The sequence below is a fragment of the Leopardus geoffroyi genome, chromosome C1 (genome assembly GCF_018350155.1).
Source record: "Leopardus geoffroyi isolate Oge1 chromosome C1, O.geoffroyi_Oge1_pat1.0, whole genome shotgun sequence".
NCBI lineage: Eukaryota > Metazoa > Chordata > Mammalia > Carnivora > Felidae > Leopardus > Leopardus geoffroyi.
The window spans coordinates 43,669,911-43,685,694 of NC_059328.1; the positions used below are offsets into that span (position 1 = coordinate 43,669,911).

The following is a 15,784-nucleotide window of genomic DNA, read 5'->3' on the forward strand; positions in this document are numbered from 1 at the left end:
CTGGATGTTGTTGGTGATCCACCCTGATCCCTCTCACCAAGCCAGTGCACCCATCTGCCAGCTGCCGTATTGGTTGCTCACAGATGCCCTTTCTCCTGACAAGTGCCCTCAAGTGACAGGAGCTGTGTTACCCAAAATTCCTGAGGTGGCCCATGATTGATGCATTTGAAGCACAAAGTCCTGGTCCTTTGCCTCACGGTGGGGAGTATACCTCTCTGGTGCCACTCATGGTCCAGAGCTCCCTATGGGATCAGGCTGGGGCTTCGGCTGAAGCCATATCTTGGATCAGCTTTCCCCTCCTGGCATATCCTGCTTCCTGACAGCACTCATTCAGTAAATCGCTCCTGCAAGAATCTCTGTTTTGGGCTCTGTTTCTAGAGAACCTGACCTAAAGCAGTACCCTTCTGGGTCTTTTCTGATTACTCTTCTTTAATGGGGCATGTTATTTGCTGGAACAGAGTGTAGAAGGATGGAGTAAGCTGGGGCTATCTGCAACTTTCATTTAGGTTAGCAGTCTTAACAGCAATTGCACTACTAGGTATTTATCCAAGGGATACAGGTGTGCTGTTTCAGAGGCACATGCACCCCAATGTTTATAGCAGCACTATCAACAATCGTCAAAGTATGGAAAGAGCCCAATGTCCATCGATGGATGAATGGATAAAGAAGACGTGGTATACATATATACAGTGGAGTATTACTCGGCTATCAAAAAGAAGGAAATCTTGCCATCTGCAACTACGGGGATGGAACTGGAGGGTATTATGCTAAGCGAAATTAGTCAGAGAAAGACAAGTATCACATGACTTCACTCATATGAGGAATTTAAGATACAAAACAGATGAACATAAGGGAAGGGAAGCAAAAATAATATAAAAATAGGGAGGGGGACAAAACATAAGGCACTCTTTTTTTTTTTTCTTTTCTTTTAATTTTTTTTTTTTTTTTAACGTTTATTTATTTTTGAGACAGAGAGAGACAGGGCATGAACGGGGGAGGGTCAGAGAGAGAGGGAGACACAGAAATCAGAAGCAGGCTCCAGGCTCTGAGCCATCAGCCCAGAGCCGATGCGGGGCTCGAACTCACGGACCGTGAGATCGTGACCTGAGCCGAAGTCGGATGCTTAACCAACGGAGCCACCCAGGCGCCCCGAGGCACTCTTAAATATAGACAACAAACAGAGGGTTGCTGGAGGGTGGTTGGAGGGGGGATGGTCTCAATGGGTAAGAGGCATTATGGAATCTATTCCTGAAATCATTGCTGCATCATATGCTAACTTGGACGTAAATTAAACAATAAATTCAAATTAAAAAATAGATTAGCAGTCTTAGATACCCTCTTATTAAGTTTACTACCTCCTTTGCAACAGTGCTCCTAGAAATCCCCTCAGTCACACTCTCTGCTTTAACTGCCTTCTCACTACCTCGTATGCGCTGAATTCATATGTTGTAGCTCTAACCCCCAGGGTGACTCTATTTGGAGACAGGGCCTAGAGGTGGTAATTAAGGTTAAATGAGGGGAGCCTGGGTGGCTCAGTTGGTTGAGTGTCCGACTTCGGCTTAGGTCATGATATCACAGCTCACGAGTTCGAGCCCCGCGTCGGGCTCTGTGCTGACAGCTCAGAGCCCGGGGTCTGCTTCAGATTCTGTGTCTCCCTCTCTCTCTGTCCCTCCCCTGCTCATGCTCTGTCTCTGTTTCTCAAAAATAAACATTAAAAAAAATTAGTAATGTTAAGTGAGGTCAGGCAAGGGCAAGGATACAATAGGATCAGTGTCCTTTTAAGAACAGACACCAGAGAGCTCACTTTCCCGCTGTGGACAGAGAAGAGGTCATGTGAGCACATAGGAAGATGGTGGCCGTGTACAAGCCAGGAAGAGAGGTCTCACCAGAAACCAACGATGCTGGCACTCTGAGCTTGGCCTTTCAGTCTCCAGAAGTGTGAGAAAATAAATGTCTGTTTAAGCCCCCAGCCTGCTGGATTTTCTTACGGCAGCCCGCCTTCACCATGCTTCCTCCAGCACCTCCTCTGCTGTGTCCTGCCTGTCTCTCCTTCAGTTCTATCTCCGCTGCCTTTTGGAGTTTATTAACCTTAGCCCTCTGGGGACATTCCCCCTCCTGTGAAGCTACCTGAGGGCTGAGATGGCTTGAGTCTAATTAAAAAAAAAAAAAAAATGTTGAATAAGCATTTCATGTCTGTGACATGTTCAAGAAAAGTCTCTAGTTCCGGTAAAGTATGGCTGTTCTCAGCTTCCTTTTCACCAAAAGCCCGATTTCACCATATGTAGTGAAAATCCTTTCCAGTTAGAGGTTGTAATTATTTCCTTGAAGATGAAATTCTTTTTTTTTTCTTTTTATAATTCTTTTGTTGTGAATATGTGTTTTGAAAAAGGAGACAGAGTAAAAATCTCTTTCTGCCACCATCTTTAACCAGAAGTATCCATCCTATATTTATAAATGATTTATATCCCATTATAAAGTATATTTGATGTCTATATATTTGCTTTCTAATGTATGGATGCACTGTTGTTTCCAGTTTTCTGTCCTGTAAACAGCATTGCTATAAATCTTGGTTCATTTGTCACTGATCTGATTCTTTCATTAGCATGTATTCCTATAAATGGAATTTGTGTCAAAAGCTATACGCATAAAACTTCTCACACTGCCACATGCTATTTTTAGGGGGCTTGCTATCAGCTACAAGGGGCTGTTGGAGCATCACCTTAGAAGGTGGAGCTCCCAAAAGATGCCCCCCATGGAGGGGAATTCCTGAGACAGGACTCAGAACTGCAATGCTTGTTAAAAGTCTGCATAAATGGGGCGCCTGGGTGGCGCAGTCGGTTAAGCGTCCGACTTCAGCCAGGTCACGATCTCGCGGTCCGTGAGTTCGAGCCCCGCGTCAGGCTCTGGGCTGATGGCTCAGAGCCTGGAGCCTGTTTCCGATTCTGTGTCTCCCTCTCTCTCTGCCCCTCCCCCGTTCATGCTCTGTCTCTCTCTGTCCCCAAAATAAATAAACGTTGAAAAAAAAAAATTTTTAAAAAGTCTGCATAAATGAGTGAGAGATGCAAGAATTTTCATTTGTGTAATATTTCTTTGCCCTGTTTGAGTACATCATAAAACGTCATTAGATTTTTACTTTTTGTTTTGTTTTGTTTATTTATTTTGAGAGACAGAGACGGCACGAGTGGGGGAGGGGCAGAGAAAGAGGGAGGGAGACAGAATCCCATGCAGGCTCCACACTATCAGCGCAGAGCCTGATACAGGGCTTGAACTCACGAACCGTGAGATCATGACCTGAGCCGAAATCAAGAGTTAGACACACGGGGCGCCTGGGTGGCTCAGTCGGTTAAGCGTCCAACTCTTGGTTTCAGCTCAGGTCATGATCTCACGGTTCGTGGGTTCAAGCCCCATGTTGGGCTCTGTGCTGACAGTGTGGAGCCTGCTTGGGATTCTGTCTCCCTCTCTCTCTGCCTCTCCCCTGCTTGCTCTCTCTCTCTCTCTCAAAAATAAATAAATAAACATTAAAAAACAATTAAAAAAAAAAGAGCCAGACACTTAACCAACGAGTCACCCAGGTGCCCCTAGATTTTTACTTTTTAAAAAACCCATCCCTTTAAATAAATTGATTGGTTGTTTAACTTGGCACTGTAGTAGGCACTGGCCCACGGTAAATGATCCAAAAATGGGTACTTTATTAGCTAGCTTTATTAAAAAACTCCTCAAGATGTTATAGTATAGACATAGAGATAGAGATATGCAAACAAATGAACATTGTTTATTTATTGAAAATATTCATTGAAAATCTACTATGTGCCAGGCACGAGGGCCTGAGGATACAGTCATAAACAAAAGAAACAAAAGTTCTCTGCCCTGTGGAACTTACATGCTAGTGAGGGAAAGACACAACAAATACAATATACATGAGAAATAAGAAAAAAATATGTGTGGGGCACCTGGGTGGCTCAGTCATCGTCCGACTCTTAGTTTGGGCTCAGGTCATGATTTCACAGTTTGTGAGTTTGAGCCCTGCGTCGGGCTGACCATACAGAGCCAGCTTGGGATTCCCTCTCTCCCTCTCATTCTGCCCCTCCCCTGCTCTTTCTCTCACTCTCTCAAAATAAATAAACTTAAAAAAAAAAGAAAAGAAAAAAATATGTATAGTAATAGGTAGGGCTGTCCCTGAAGGCTTGTGGGAGCCAAGGGCAATTCAATCAATTGAGACCCTACCCAAGATATTTACACCTGAAAGAAGGCTGCACTGTCTTCATCTTTCAAAGCTCACTTGGGATATGGTTGAAGGGGGGAAAATCTAAGTTGAATTTTAGTGAGAAAAGAGGAGTAAGGTACCAGAACCCCTGAAGCATAGGACACAGGGTGGCTAGTCCCAGAACACAGGAGAAAAACACAGGGAAGGAAGACTGAATGTGTTCGCATTGCAGTGGTGTGTGTGGGTGGGAGATGGCCAGGATGATGAGATACAGGACGCCAGGGAAGGCCTCACTGAGATGTGGTGTAAGGATCTGAAGTCCATGAGGAAGCTAGCTGTACAGATACCTAAGGAAAGGAAAGAGAAGGCAGACTCAAAGGTCTAAATCGCACAGCACACACAGCACAATGGGAGTCAGGAGTCAGTGGGTAGGTGGAGATAAATCCACCTACCAGTGGGTAGGTGGAGGGATGAGGGGGACAGAGGAAGCCAACTGGGGACAAATGATACTTTGAAAAGATGATGGGGTTCAGCAGTGAGGAGGAAAAAAGATAAAGCCACATATTATTATACCTATTGCTTGAAACTTGGAGAGGTTTTTATAAGGATGAAATGAGTTTTTAAAGCCCAGGAAAACGCAGGTTAAAGAATATGCTGTTTTTAAGTATCATAAAGTGGTAAGACAAGCACTAACACTGATAACTTGCTGTCTGCATCCGCGGAAGACAGAAACCGAGAAAAAAGACTTAGAGATAATTTACTAGGTCTGTGCCAAAGAGATCAATCAGACAACCTCTGGAGATCCCTTCCAGCAATCTGTGAGCCCTTCTTACGCAAAGAATCATTGACGTTTCAGTTTAGGAAGGTGGCCAAAAGAGAATCCTTAGCATTTCATTTTATTGAACAGGAACGCAATTGCTCTGAGTCACCTTCCTTCTCAAAAACCTTACATGGCTCCAGTGTTAGGGGAAACTATTTGAGAACATTAAAGGCTGTCTGTGATCTGTATGGTTTTCGTCTCATTCTTTGCCCTAGTCAGACTTAAATCCTCATCACTCTCCAAATGTGTTTGATCAGAGAGTGCTCATCTTCACATTGCCGATCACACCAACGTTGCTCTTGAAATACCTTTCTTACTCTCCTCCATTTATTTGAAACTTATCTTTCTAAAAGTAAATTTGTGCAACAAATCGTGGTAAGTAGTTTATCAGAAAGTAGTTAAGAGCCTAATTTTGACCAGTTTCCGCTGGGAATCTCTTCTAAGGAAATCATCTGAGGGGCAGCACAGAGATACCCTCAGTAGCATTAATGATTTTTATTTTTCTATTATGAAGAATGTCAAGCACACACGAAGATAAAGGATGGGGACAGTGAAGCGCCCCCCCCCCATATGTCCACCACCCAGATCTAACAATTTATTGCCATATTTGTTTCAGCTAATGCCATTTCCCTTTAAAAAATCTGATTTAAAATTTTTTTTTAACGTTTTATTTATTTTTGAGACAGTGAGAGACAGAGCATGAACGGGGGAGGGGCAGAGAGAGAGGGAGACACAGAATCAGAAGCAGGCTCCAGGCTCTGAGCCATCAGCCCAGAGCCCGACGCGGGGCTCGAACTCACGGACCGCGAGATCGTGACCTGAGCCGAAGTCGGACGCCCAACCGACTGAGCCACCCAGGCGCCCCTCTGCTGAAGTATTTTAAAGCAAATTCCAGATATGTCATTTTACCCCTACATACGTCTATACGCATCTCTGAAAAGTATGAGCATTCTTGCCTAAGCATGATGCCAGTAACACACCTAGCGAAATGAACAGTAACACCCAATCTGTAAGAGTATGTCCTCAATTGTCTTTAAAATGTCTTACTTTCAGTTGGTTTGCTCAAATCAGATCCAAACATGATCTACACATGGCATGAAGTTATCGGGGCTCTCATGCCTTTTTTAATCTAGAGTGGACCCCCTCCCTTAATTAATTACCATTTTTCAGGCCACTGACTTGAAGAAACCAGGTCACTTGCTGTGTAGGATAAGCCACATTCTAGATTTGTCTGTGAATCGGTCAGGATAGGCCAGGTTATACTCCAAATTTCATGGACTTAAAACGATGAACCTTTATTTTTCCTTCTGTATGTCCATCTCACACTGGCTGAGAGGTCTGCTACCTGCCATCACCAGGCTCACTTCCAGACCCAGACTGATGAAGTAGTTACTGTGTAGAACGTCACGGCCGGTCATTGTGACAGAGAAAAAAAAAAAGAGCTTTGAAGGGTCTCATGCAGGCAATTAAATGCTCGGCCGAGCAATCACTTTCCCCTCATCTCATCACCCACAATTGGTCACATGGCCCTACCCAAGCAAAGAAGGCCAGGAAGCATATCTTACCTTGTGCAGGGAAGGCGCAGCTCTGCACATTTCAGTGAGCTACAAAATGGCCTCTAGTCTATTTGCTTCCTTTTGGTGTCATTTTACTTGTTTATCCATCCCTCGTGTTTCCTGGAAATGGAAGTGAACTCTAGAACTTGACTCGATTTAGGCTCAGTAATTTTGGCATGAGGACTTTGGAGGCTGGCCTGTGTGCTTCATGTTGCATCACATCAGGGGGCATACAGTGTTTAATTGTAGTAGATTATAGCAGTAATAGCCACCACCTCCCTCTCCTCCCATCATATATGTGTGTGTGTGTATGTGCGTGTGTGTATATATATATATACATACATATATATACACACACATACACACACACACACACACACACACAGATAATGGGGGGGGGGAGAAATTGATTTTAAGAAATTGGCTCATATGATTATGAAGTCTGGCAAGTCCAAAATCTGTAGGGTTGGCTGACAGGCTGGAGACTCAGGGAAGAGCTAATGTTGTAGTACAAGTCCGAAAGCTGTCCAGTGGCAGAATTCTTTCTTGCCTGGGAAAGGTCAGTCTTTGTTCTATTAAGGTCTTCAACTGATTGGGTGAAGTCCACCCACATTATGGAGGGCAACCTGCTTTACTCAAAGTCCACCTATTTATTTATTTATTTATTTATTTATTTATTTATTTATTTATTTTTGGGACAGAGAGAGACAGAGCATGAACGGGGGAGGGGCAGACAGAGAGGGAGACACAGAATCGGAAACAGGCTCCAGGCTCTGAGCCATCAGCCCAGAGCCTGACGCGGGGCTCGAACTCACGGACTGCGAGATCGTGACCTGGCTGAAGTCGGATGCTTAACCGACTGCGCCACCCAGGCGCCCCAAAGTCCACCAATTTAAATGTGAATCTCATTCAAGAAAAACCCCCACACATAAAACATTCAGAATGTTTGAACAAATATCTGTCAAGATAATACACAAAATTAACTATCATAAAGATATTTCACTAAGATTGTGTTGTGGGTTGAACGGTCTCTAAAAAGACATGTTGAAGTCTTAATCCTTGAATGTGACTTTACTTGAAAATACGTTGCAGATGTAATTAGTTAAGATGAGGTCACACTGGAGTAGGGTGTACCCTAATTCAATATGGGACTGATGTCCTTATAAGAAGAGAAGACACACAGAAACAGATATGCACAGAGGGAGAATGATGTGAAGACATACAGAGAGCATGCCATATGATGACAGAGGCAAAGTGGAGCTGCGGTGCTACAAGCCAAGGATTTCCAGAAACACCAGAAACTAAGAGAAAGGCATAGAACAGATTCTCCCTCAGAACCTCCAGTAAGAACAAACACTGTCAATTCCTTCATTTCTGACTCGTAGCCTCCTGAGCCGTGAGAGACTAAATTTCTATTGTTTTAAACCACCCAATTTGTCGTACATTATTATGGCAGCCCCAAGAAACTAATACGAACCCCACAGGCAAAACACTATGTTCTAATGCCATTGTTTCTATGTGTTTATCAACCTGAGATAACATTAGGTTTATGCATTTCTGGTTTTTTTTTTTTCAATATTCTGGATTTTCTTTTTTTACTTTTTGGCTATATTGGTTATTTATGTTTTCAAAGTCAAACTATATAATAAAGTACATTCAGAGAAGTTTTATTTCCCTCTAGTCTGTCTTATTTTATTCCTTACCTCCCCAACCTATCCAAAAAATCAGATAATATCAATATGGTTGTCTATGGGAAGTCCGATAATGTTTTTCCTAATTCTTCCCTGAGATTTTCAAATCAAGGCAAAATAAAATTAAAAGAAATAAATTATTTGTTCTACAAGACCCAGCTCATGTCGCCTCCATGCAACCTTCCCATAAGTACTTTCTCTTTTCTGAATTCATACATTCCGTGTCTATATTGCTCACTTAGCCCTTTTCATCAGTTAAAAAATTAATGCACTGAACCTAAAAAAAAATTAATGCACTGATATCTGAGGGGCATCCTGTTAGATGTTGTGAGGACACCATGGATTATCAGTTAAGTTTTCACATATAGTCATTTCCTTTGTTAAGATGCATATAGAAGTGAGAGCTTTCTCATAGCCTCCATGGTGGCCAACACTTCTGACTAATGAACCAATTCCTTTGCACAAAATGGTGAAGAGAAAATAAAAGCTGAAACAGATCGATACAAGTCCCTTTAATAAAGTATATCAATGACAACTTCATGTTTAAATAAACGTATTGTTAAAAAATCATGCAAGTGTATTTTGTTATAATGACTAAGAAAGATTAGAGACTGCTATTCCCTCTGCAGAAACACTATGCACAGATGCAAAATGATCAAAGGCTGATATAATAATGAATCTCAAGTAAGTGGCGTGGCCATCCCGGGCCTGTAAAGGAAAAATCAATATGAGTGCTTTTAGCAATTCTAGTTAACCGTTGAATGGCAGTTAGCAGAAGAAAGGGTTTGATGCAAGAACGACATCCTAAATATATAATAATATATAAGCTACAACACTCAGAAGAGAAGCCAGCTGCACATAACAGTGAAGTTGCTCTGATGTATTATCAGGCAAGTATCAGCATTGGTTTGATGAAAAAGCAGGTGGAGCTAACAACTGCAACTTTACATTTCTGATTTTTTTTTAAACGTTTATTTATTTTTGAGACAGAGAGAGACAGAGCATGAACGGGGGAGGGGCAGAGAGAGAGGGAGACACAGAATCTGAAACAGGCTCCAGGCTCTGAGCAGTCAGCACAGAGCCCGACGCGGGGCTCGAACTCACGGACCGCGAGATCGTGACCTGAGCCGAAGTCGGACGCTTAACCGACTGAGCCACCCAGGTGCCCCTCTGATTAATTTTTTAAGTGTCTTTCTATGGGGCACCTGGGTGGCTCAGTCGGTTGAGCGTCCGACTTCGGCTCAGGTCATGATCTCATGGTTCATGAGTTCAAGCCCCACATCGGGCTCGATGCTGTCGGCACAGCCACTTCAGATCCTTGGTCCCCTTCTCTCTCTGCCCCTCCCCTGCCTGCATTCCCTCTCTCTCTCAAAAATAAACATTTTTAAAAAGTGTCTTCCTGAAGTAATTTTCATGTTAGATTTCCCTTGTTTTATGATTCCTCTGACTATATACCCTGAAACGTTACTATACTTTCACATTTGTATAATTTCTCTGGAAAGCAAATTGACAATATGCATAAGCAGCTATAAACATGTCTACACTGATGGACCCAGTAATTCTATTCCTTGAAATTTAATCTTAGAGAATAATTCACAAGGTGACGATCATGGTAGCAAGAACATGCATAACATGGCCTCTGTAGTATTACTTGTAATGACAGAGGGAGGAAAAATGAAATCAGTTAACATTTGCCTATTTTCATACATTTAATTTTAATTATGAAACTTGTAATATAATATTGTTTAAAAAGATACAAACTTCTTCATTTTGATAACTATGTGGTGCATATTGACAACTAGAAGAAAAAAAGTGTAATAAAAGCTGTTGTGGCAGGCTAATAAAATCATGGCTGATTTCCAGCTTCCCATTCCCCCTTACTATTTTCCAAATGTTCTATATAATTTTGCAATGCTCCATGATTCACAGTGAGTTCTGAAACAAAATACTTACCAGAAGCTTACTAATCATAACCCATTAGTAAAGATGGACAAAAACAGGCAGTTAATATTCTGTCTAATTAATCATTTTTCTGCCCCCCACTGGCCTCTCCAGTCCTTGGGCACATGTGGGTGGTAGAGAAGATAATTAAGAGGATTCAAAAACTTCCTACAGAATCTTTTGAAACGCTGCGCCCAGTAAGTTGTGAAGAAGGAAACTTAACTTTAAGCCTCATTTAGAGAAATCTTAATTAAACAAACACTATCATCTAAAAAACAAAAAACAAAAAAACACCCCACATTCAGTTGTTTCACTTTTTTGTGTGTTTGTCTAAAACCAGGGCCTGATAAACTAGCAGGAACAGAGAAACTCCTGATGAGGCAGCAGCTTCATCAACGGGCATTCATTCCACTTGACAAGCAAAGCCCAATGGAATGTTGTCGAAAAATGCTGGTTCTCTTTCCACCTCATCTCTCTTTGGCTTATTTGTTGCTGATCCTATGCTCCAGTTCCCCTTATGTGAATCTCCCTTGTCCTTTCATGCTTAAATTAACATCCGATTTTGGCATCTCGACCTTTTTCAATTCCTATTCTAAAGGCCTACGGAATCAAATGAAAGAAAGCAAAGCAAGTAAATACTTCAAAATAAATGAACAAAATAAAGATAAATAAGTGAACTGTTTTATCGTTGCTGTGATTCTACGATAGACAAGAGCCTAGTTTATGAATGCTATATTTAGAATATAATATTATTGAGAATAACCTTCTCTGTTGGTTGACTGGATAAAGAACCTATAATATAACAGGAAGATATTTATTAACTTTATGACTAAAGAGATAGATTTAAAATTTAAATACATTGTGCTGGCTAAAGATAATGTTTATCCCTACCAAGTATATTTACTTACCATAATTTCTTCATTTTGAAGCTGCCCCTCTGTGTGGACTAGATCTAAAGCAAATTTAACAGAAATGAATTAGGGACCAAAATACATGAGGACAGCTACTGAAATTTATGTTCAGCAAAACATGATGTCTGGTAAACTATAGTTAGATCAGACTTACCAGGGTTTTGGGGGTTAAAATTCAATTTCAAAATAGGAATATGTGATATAAAAAGCATGAAAGATAAACTGTGAGTTCTAGACCATCTCTAGTAAGTATAAACAAAAGGAAATAGAAATTACAGTAAAGGAATATAAAGTAAGGAATGGATAAAATGTGGAAGTCCCTTTTAAGGATCAAGCTATTAACAGTTATTATAGGCCTGAAAGGAGCCATCTTTTTTTTTAAGTTTATTTATTTTGAGAGAGAGAGGGAGCATGAGAGAGAGTAGGGAAGGGGCAGAGAGAGAATCTCAAGCCTCAAGCAGGCTCCATGATGTTGGTGCAGAGCCCGATGCAGGGTTTGAACTCACGAACCACGAGATCATGACCTGAGCCGAAATCAAGAGTTGGATGCTTAACCAACTGAGCCACCCAGGTGCCCCTTGAAAGGAGCCATCTTATCACCACTCTCATGGGTCATGACTACAGCTCAGTTTCTCACACTAAATTTTTACTGTGATGTTGAATTATGTTGTCCATGAATTGATCTTTTCAGGTATCTAACTTAAAAAACCTTTACTTATATAATTTTAAAACATTAACTTAGTTGATCACAAGTTAATCACATCAAACATTTTTTGGAAACATGATTTGAATTTTTAAAAAATTGTTTTAACTTATTTTTGAAGGAGAGAGAGACAGAGCATGAGTGGGGGAGGAGCAGAGAGAGAGGGAGACACAGAATCTGAAGCATGGTCCAGGCTCTAAGCTGTCAGCACAGAGCCTGATGCGGGGCTCGAACTCATGAACTGTGAGATCATGACCTGAGCCGAAGTCAGATGCCCAACCAATGGAGCCACCCTGGCGCCCCTGAATTTTTTTTTTTTTAATGTTTATTTATCTTTGAGCTGGGAAGGGGCAAAGAGAGAGGGAGACACAGAATTCAAAGCAGGCTCCAGGCTCCGAGCTGTCAGCACAGAGCCCAATGCAGGGCTCGAACTCACGAACTGTGAGATCATGACCTGAGCTGAAGTCAGATGCTTAACTGACTGAGCCACCCAGGTACCCTGGAAATATGATTTGATTAATATAATAATATTATAATATTATAATAATAAATACTGTCAAAATTCAGAAATTAACTTTCTTTGTATCAGAATAGTTAGCATGCATACTTTTTCAAGGCATATCCTACAAACAGGGTAGTCTGTAGGAAGTAAGATGGTGCATGACTTTGTTTCCTAACCTCTCTCTGAGGTAATGAATAGTAATCCCCTGCCTGACCCTTTCTTCCTCCTCTAGTCCTGCTCCTGAGAGGTAATGTTTTCAACTCCTTAAGCTTTTTTTCCTGCAATTGTAACATGTTTATATTCCTTTTCTCAATTTATAAATGATTTACTGACTTTATATTATGGTAGGAGAAAGTTTAGGTCTCTTAGACCAATATTCTCTCCCTTTTCCTCCTGTAACTTTCCCTCCCGCCATCCTCTCAATTTTGAAATCAATACTTCATGGTTACATTATTGCCTATGTAAATGTTATTTACTGCTGAAATGAGTAATGGACTACGATCCCATTTTCTTTCTTACACAATTCCTCCTCTACCAGGAGTTAATAATAACCTCTTCTTTCATTTGTTTAGTTTTATAATTATGAAAAATTGGAAAATCTCACATACATAAGAGAAGAGAGGATATAATTCCTATATATACCTATCATCTTGATTTTATACTTATTAACATTTCAGTATACTTAATTTATGGAATTTTTTTCGCTCAAGTATTTTAAAGCATGTTCTAAGACAACATGACATTTCACCTCCAAATATTTGATTATCTATCTCTAAATAATAAGGATATTTTCTTACATAACCATAATACTATTATCATACTAACATTAAAAAATGCTTTAGGGGCGCCTGGGTGGCTCAGTCGGTTAAGTGTCTGACTTTGGCTCAGGTCACGATCTCCTGGTTTGTAGGTTTGAGCCCTGTGTTTGGGCTCTGTGCTGACAGCTGGAGCCTGGAGCCTGCTTCAGATTCTGTGTCTCCCTCTCTCTCTGCCTCTCCCCCGTTCGTGCTCTGTCTCTCTCTCAAAAATAAACAAACACTAAAATAATTTTTAAAATGCTTTAATATTATATAATAACCAGTCCACATTCAAATTTTCCAATTGTTCCCAAAACGTCTTCTTATGGTTGCTTTATCCAAATCAGAATTAAGTCTCTTTTAATCTTGAACTAATTTTCCCCCCATTTTTTCCCACGTCAGACTTACTGAAGGGACCAAAATGCAGAATGACACACATTTTGTCATCTTGCCTCTTCATGGTTTCATTAAATCTGTTCCTCTGTCCTCTGTTTCCTATATACTGGAATTAGAACTAAAGGCTTGATCATATTCAGGGTTTGAGGCTTTCACCAAATGTCTTTGTGATCTTTGGCTGTCTTTCGTTACTTATAATAAATCACTTGAAAATTGTGTGCATGAAACCAGGTTCACTGACTAGTGGATTTCAATAGGTGGCCAGGAAAAAGCTAGCCTTTGTCAGTATCCACAGGTCTTTTTTCTATAGCCATTCAGTTTCTCCAAAAATTAATCATTCAGTCTCCTGGCCAGGACTATATTCTTGGTTGCTGTCATAAATAGTAGAGCACATAGGAGTTCCCACCATTCAATATGCAGGCTTCCACTTAAATCCCATTTTCAACTCCATGCCTCACTTAACTTTCTCTATTATGCCTGGTCTCCCGGAGTGCTGAGCCTCAACATTCAGTGTTCCTAGTCACCCCTTGCAAGTGGTTTGTGGTCCAGCTTTGTGGAATAGGAGAACTTGCCTAGGGCTCAAACATTCTATATATAGATATTCAACTAATCACCCTTGTTTTCTGGTCCTTGTCTCACTTGCACTTTCCATGGTACCTCTTACATTCAAATTCTAGACCTTTCTAGGGTTCTGTTTGGGCAAACTGGTGTGCTTCACACTGATATTCTCCTTGACACTTAGGTTATAACTTACTCCATTCAGCTGTACAAGTTAATTCTCTTCCACCTGTATCCTCTCTTCCATAATATCCATCTCTCACATCTGCTTTGATCTCCTATGGTTTTTGTTTGCTTTTATTTTTTGCCCTTGTAGGTTTATGCTTCCTTTTCCTTCCTTCTTTCTTTCTTCCTTTATTTTATTTTTTACTTATTTTTGAGAGAGTGTGCTCGCATAAGTGGGGGAGGGGCAGAGAGGGGTACAGAGGATCCAAAGTGGGCTCCATGCTGACAGCCAAGAGCCCCACGTGGGCCTCAAACTCACAAACCATGAGATCATGACCTAAGTTGAAGTCAGACACTCAACTGAGCAAGCCACCCAGGTGCCCTGACTCCTTTTATTTCTTTATTATTATTTTCATGGTATTTTCATGGAAGGAAAGGAAATAGACACATGAAGGCAATATGTTGTGTTTAACTCGAGGAAATTCTGCTGATGATATTAAATAGTACCACTAATTAGGAAGGAAGGAAAGACAAGAAACTAACATTTACTGTCTACCATATGCCAGATACTAAGTTCACAAAAACCTTCAATGGTAGGTTACCATCACCATTTTTCAGATAAGGATTCTGAAACCCCCAAAAATTAAGTATTAACCTGGTAACAGTTGCATAACCAGTAAGTGAAAAAGCAGTCTTGTATTCAAACCTGAGTTTTTCTGGGCTCTAAATAAATCACAAGAGTCATCTTTTTCCACCAAAATGCAGTCGAATTGGAAATACAGAATCAAAGGACAATACTCCTTCATTGTCAGAATAATGCTGGTAAAAAACAAGCACATACCTCTTTCAATCCATGGCTCAAAATCAACTGGCTCTTTAGAGGTGCTCTTTTCAATCCTCAACGTCCTCACTGACATTGTAAGCAAACAAAATGAATAAAGTGTTAATTACCTACCTGATTTTATGTTGCTGTCCCTATATTCCTTTTTTCCTGTTTCAAAGTGTCAACCACTGGTGGGACTGCACAAAATACTGGGATCAGAAACACCATTGAAAAATCATCCACATACTCTGTTTTTCTGTAGGGCCCAATGGTAAAATGCAGTCTTATGTCACTATAATCTTATAAATGTACTAACAACACAAAGTTAGTAGAGTCTTTTTTTTTTAATTTTTTTAAAGTTTATTTATTTTTGAGAGACAGAGAGAGAGAGAGAGTGCAAGCAGGGGAGGGGCAGAGAGAGAGGGAGACACAAAATCCAAAGCAGGCTCCAGGCTCTGAGCTGTCAGCACAGAGCCTGACACAGGGCTGGAACTCACGAACTGTGAGATCATGACCTGAACCGAAGTTGGACGCTCAACCGACTGAGCCACCCAGGCACCCCTAGAATCTTTGAATTTGGTATCATCCAGAGTTTTTTGAATACTGGTAATAATAATAATAATAATAATAATAATAATAATAATAATAAATTATTTTTATATTCTGATAATATTATTATTATTACTATTATTATTATTATTATTATTAGCGGTCTTG

At 40.7% G+C, this 15,784-nt stretch overlaps 1 protein-coding gene across 10 annotated transcripts in view; it reads right to left on the reverse strand.

Annotated features, from left to right (window-relative positions):
- Positions 1 to 15,784, reverse strand: part of HSPB11 (heat shock protein family B (small) member 11) — a 43,414-nt gene that overhangs the window by 4,845 nt on the left and 22,785 nt on the right. For 8 of the 10 annotated variants that reach the window (XM_045477478.1, XM_045477482.1, XM_045477479.1 and 5 more), the window contains 2 exons: positions 15,086 to 15,154; positions 11,121 to 11,164 (listed from right to left, as the gene is read on the reverse strand). In XM_045477478.1, the coding sequence (XP_045333434.1) occupies positions 11,121 to 11,164; positions 15,086 to 15,154 (113 nt within the window). Of the gene's footprint in view, positions 1 to 8,768; positions 8,980 to 10,507; positions 10,813 to 11,120; positions 11,165 to 15,085; positions 15,155 to 15,784 lie in introns of those variants that run through there. The other 2 variants (XM_045477483.1, XM_045477484.1) reach the window with 2 other exon arrangements.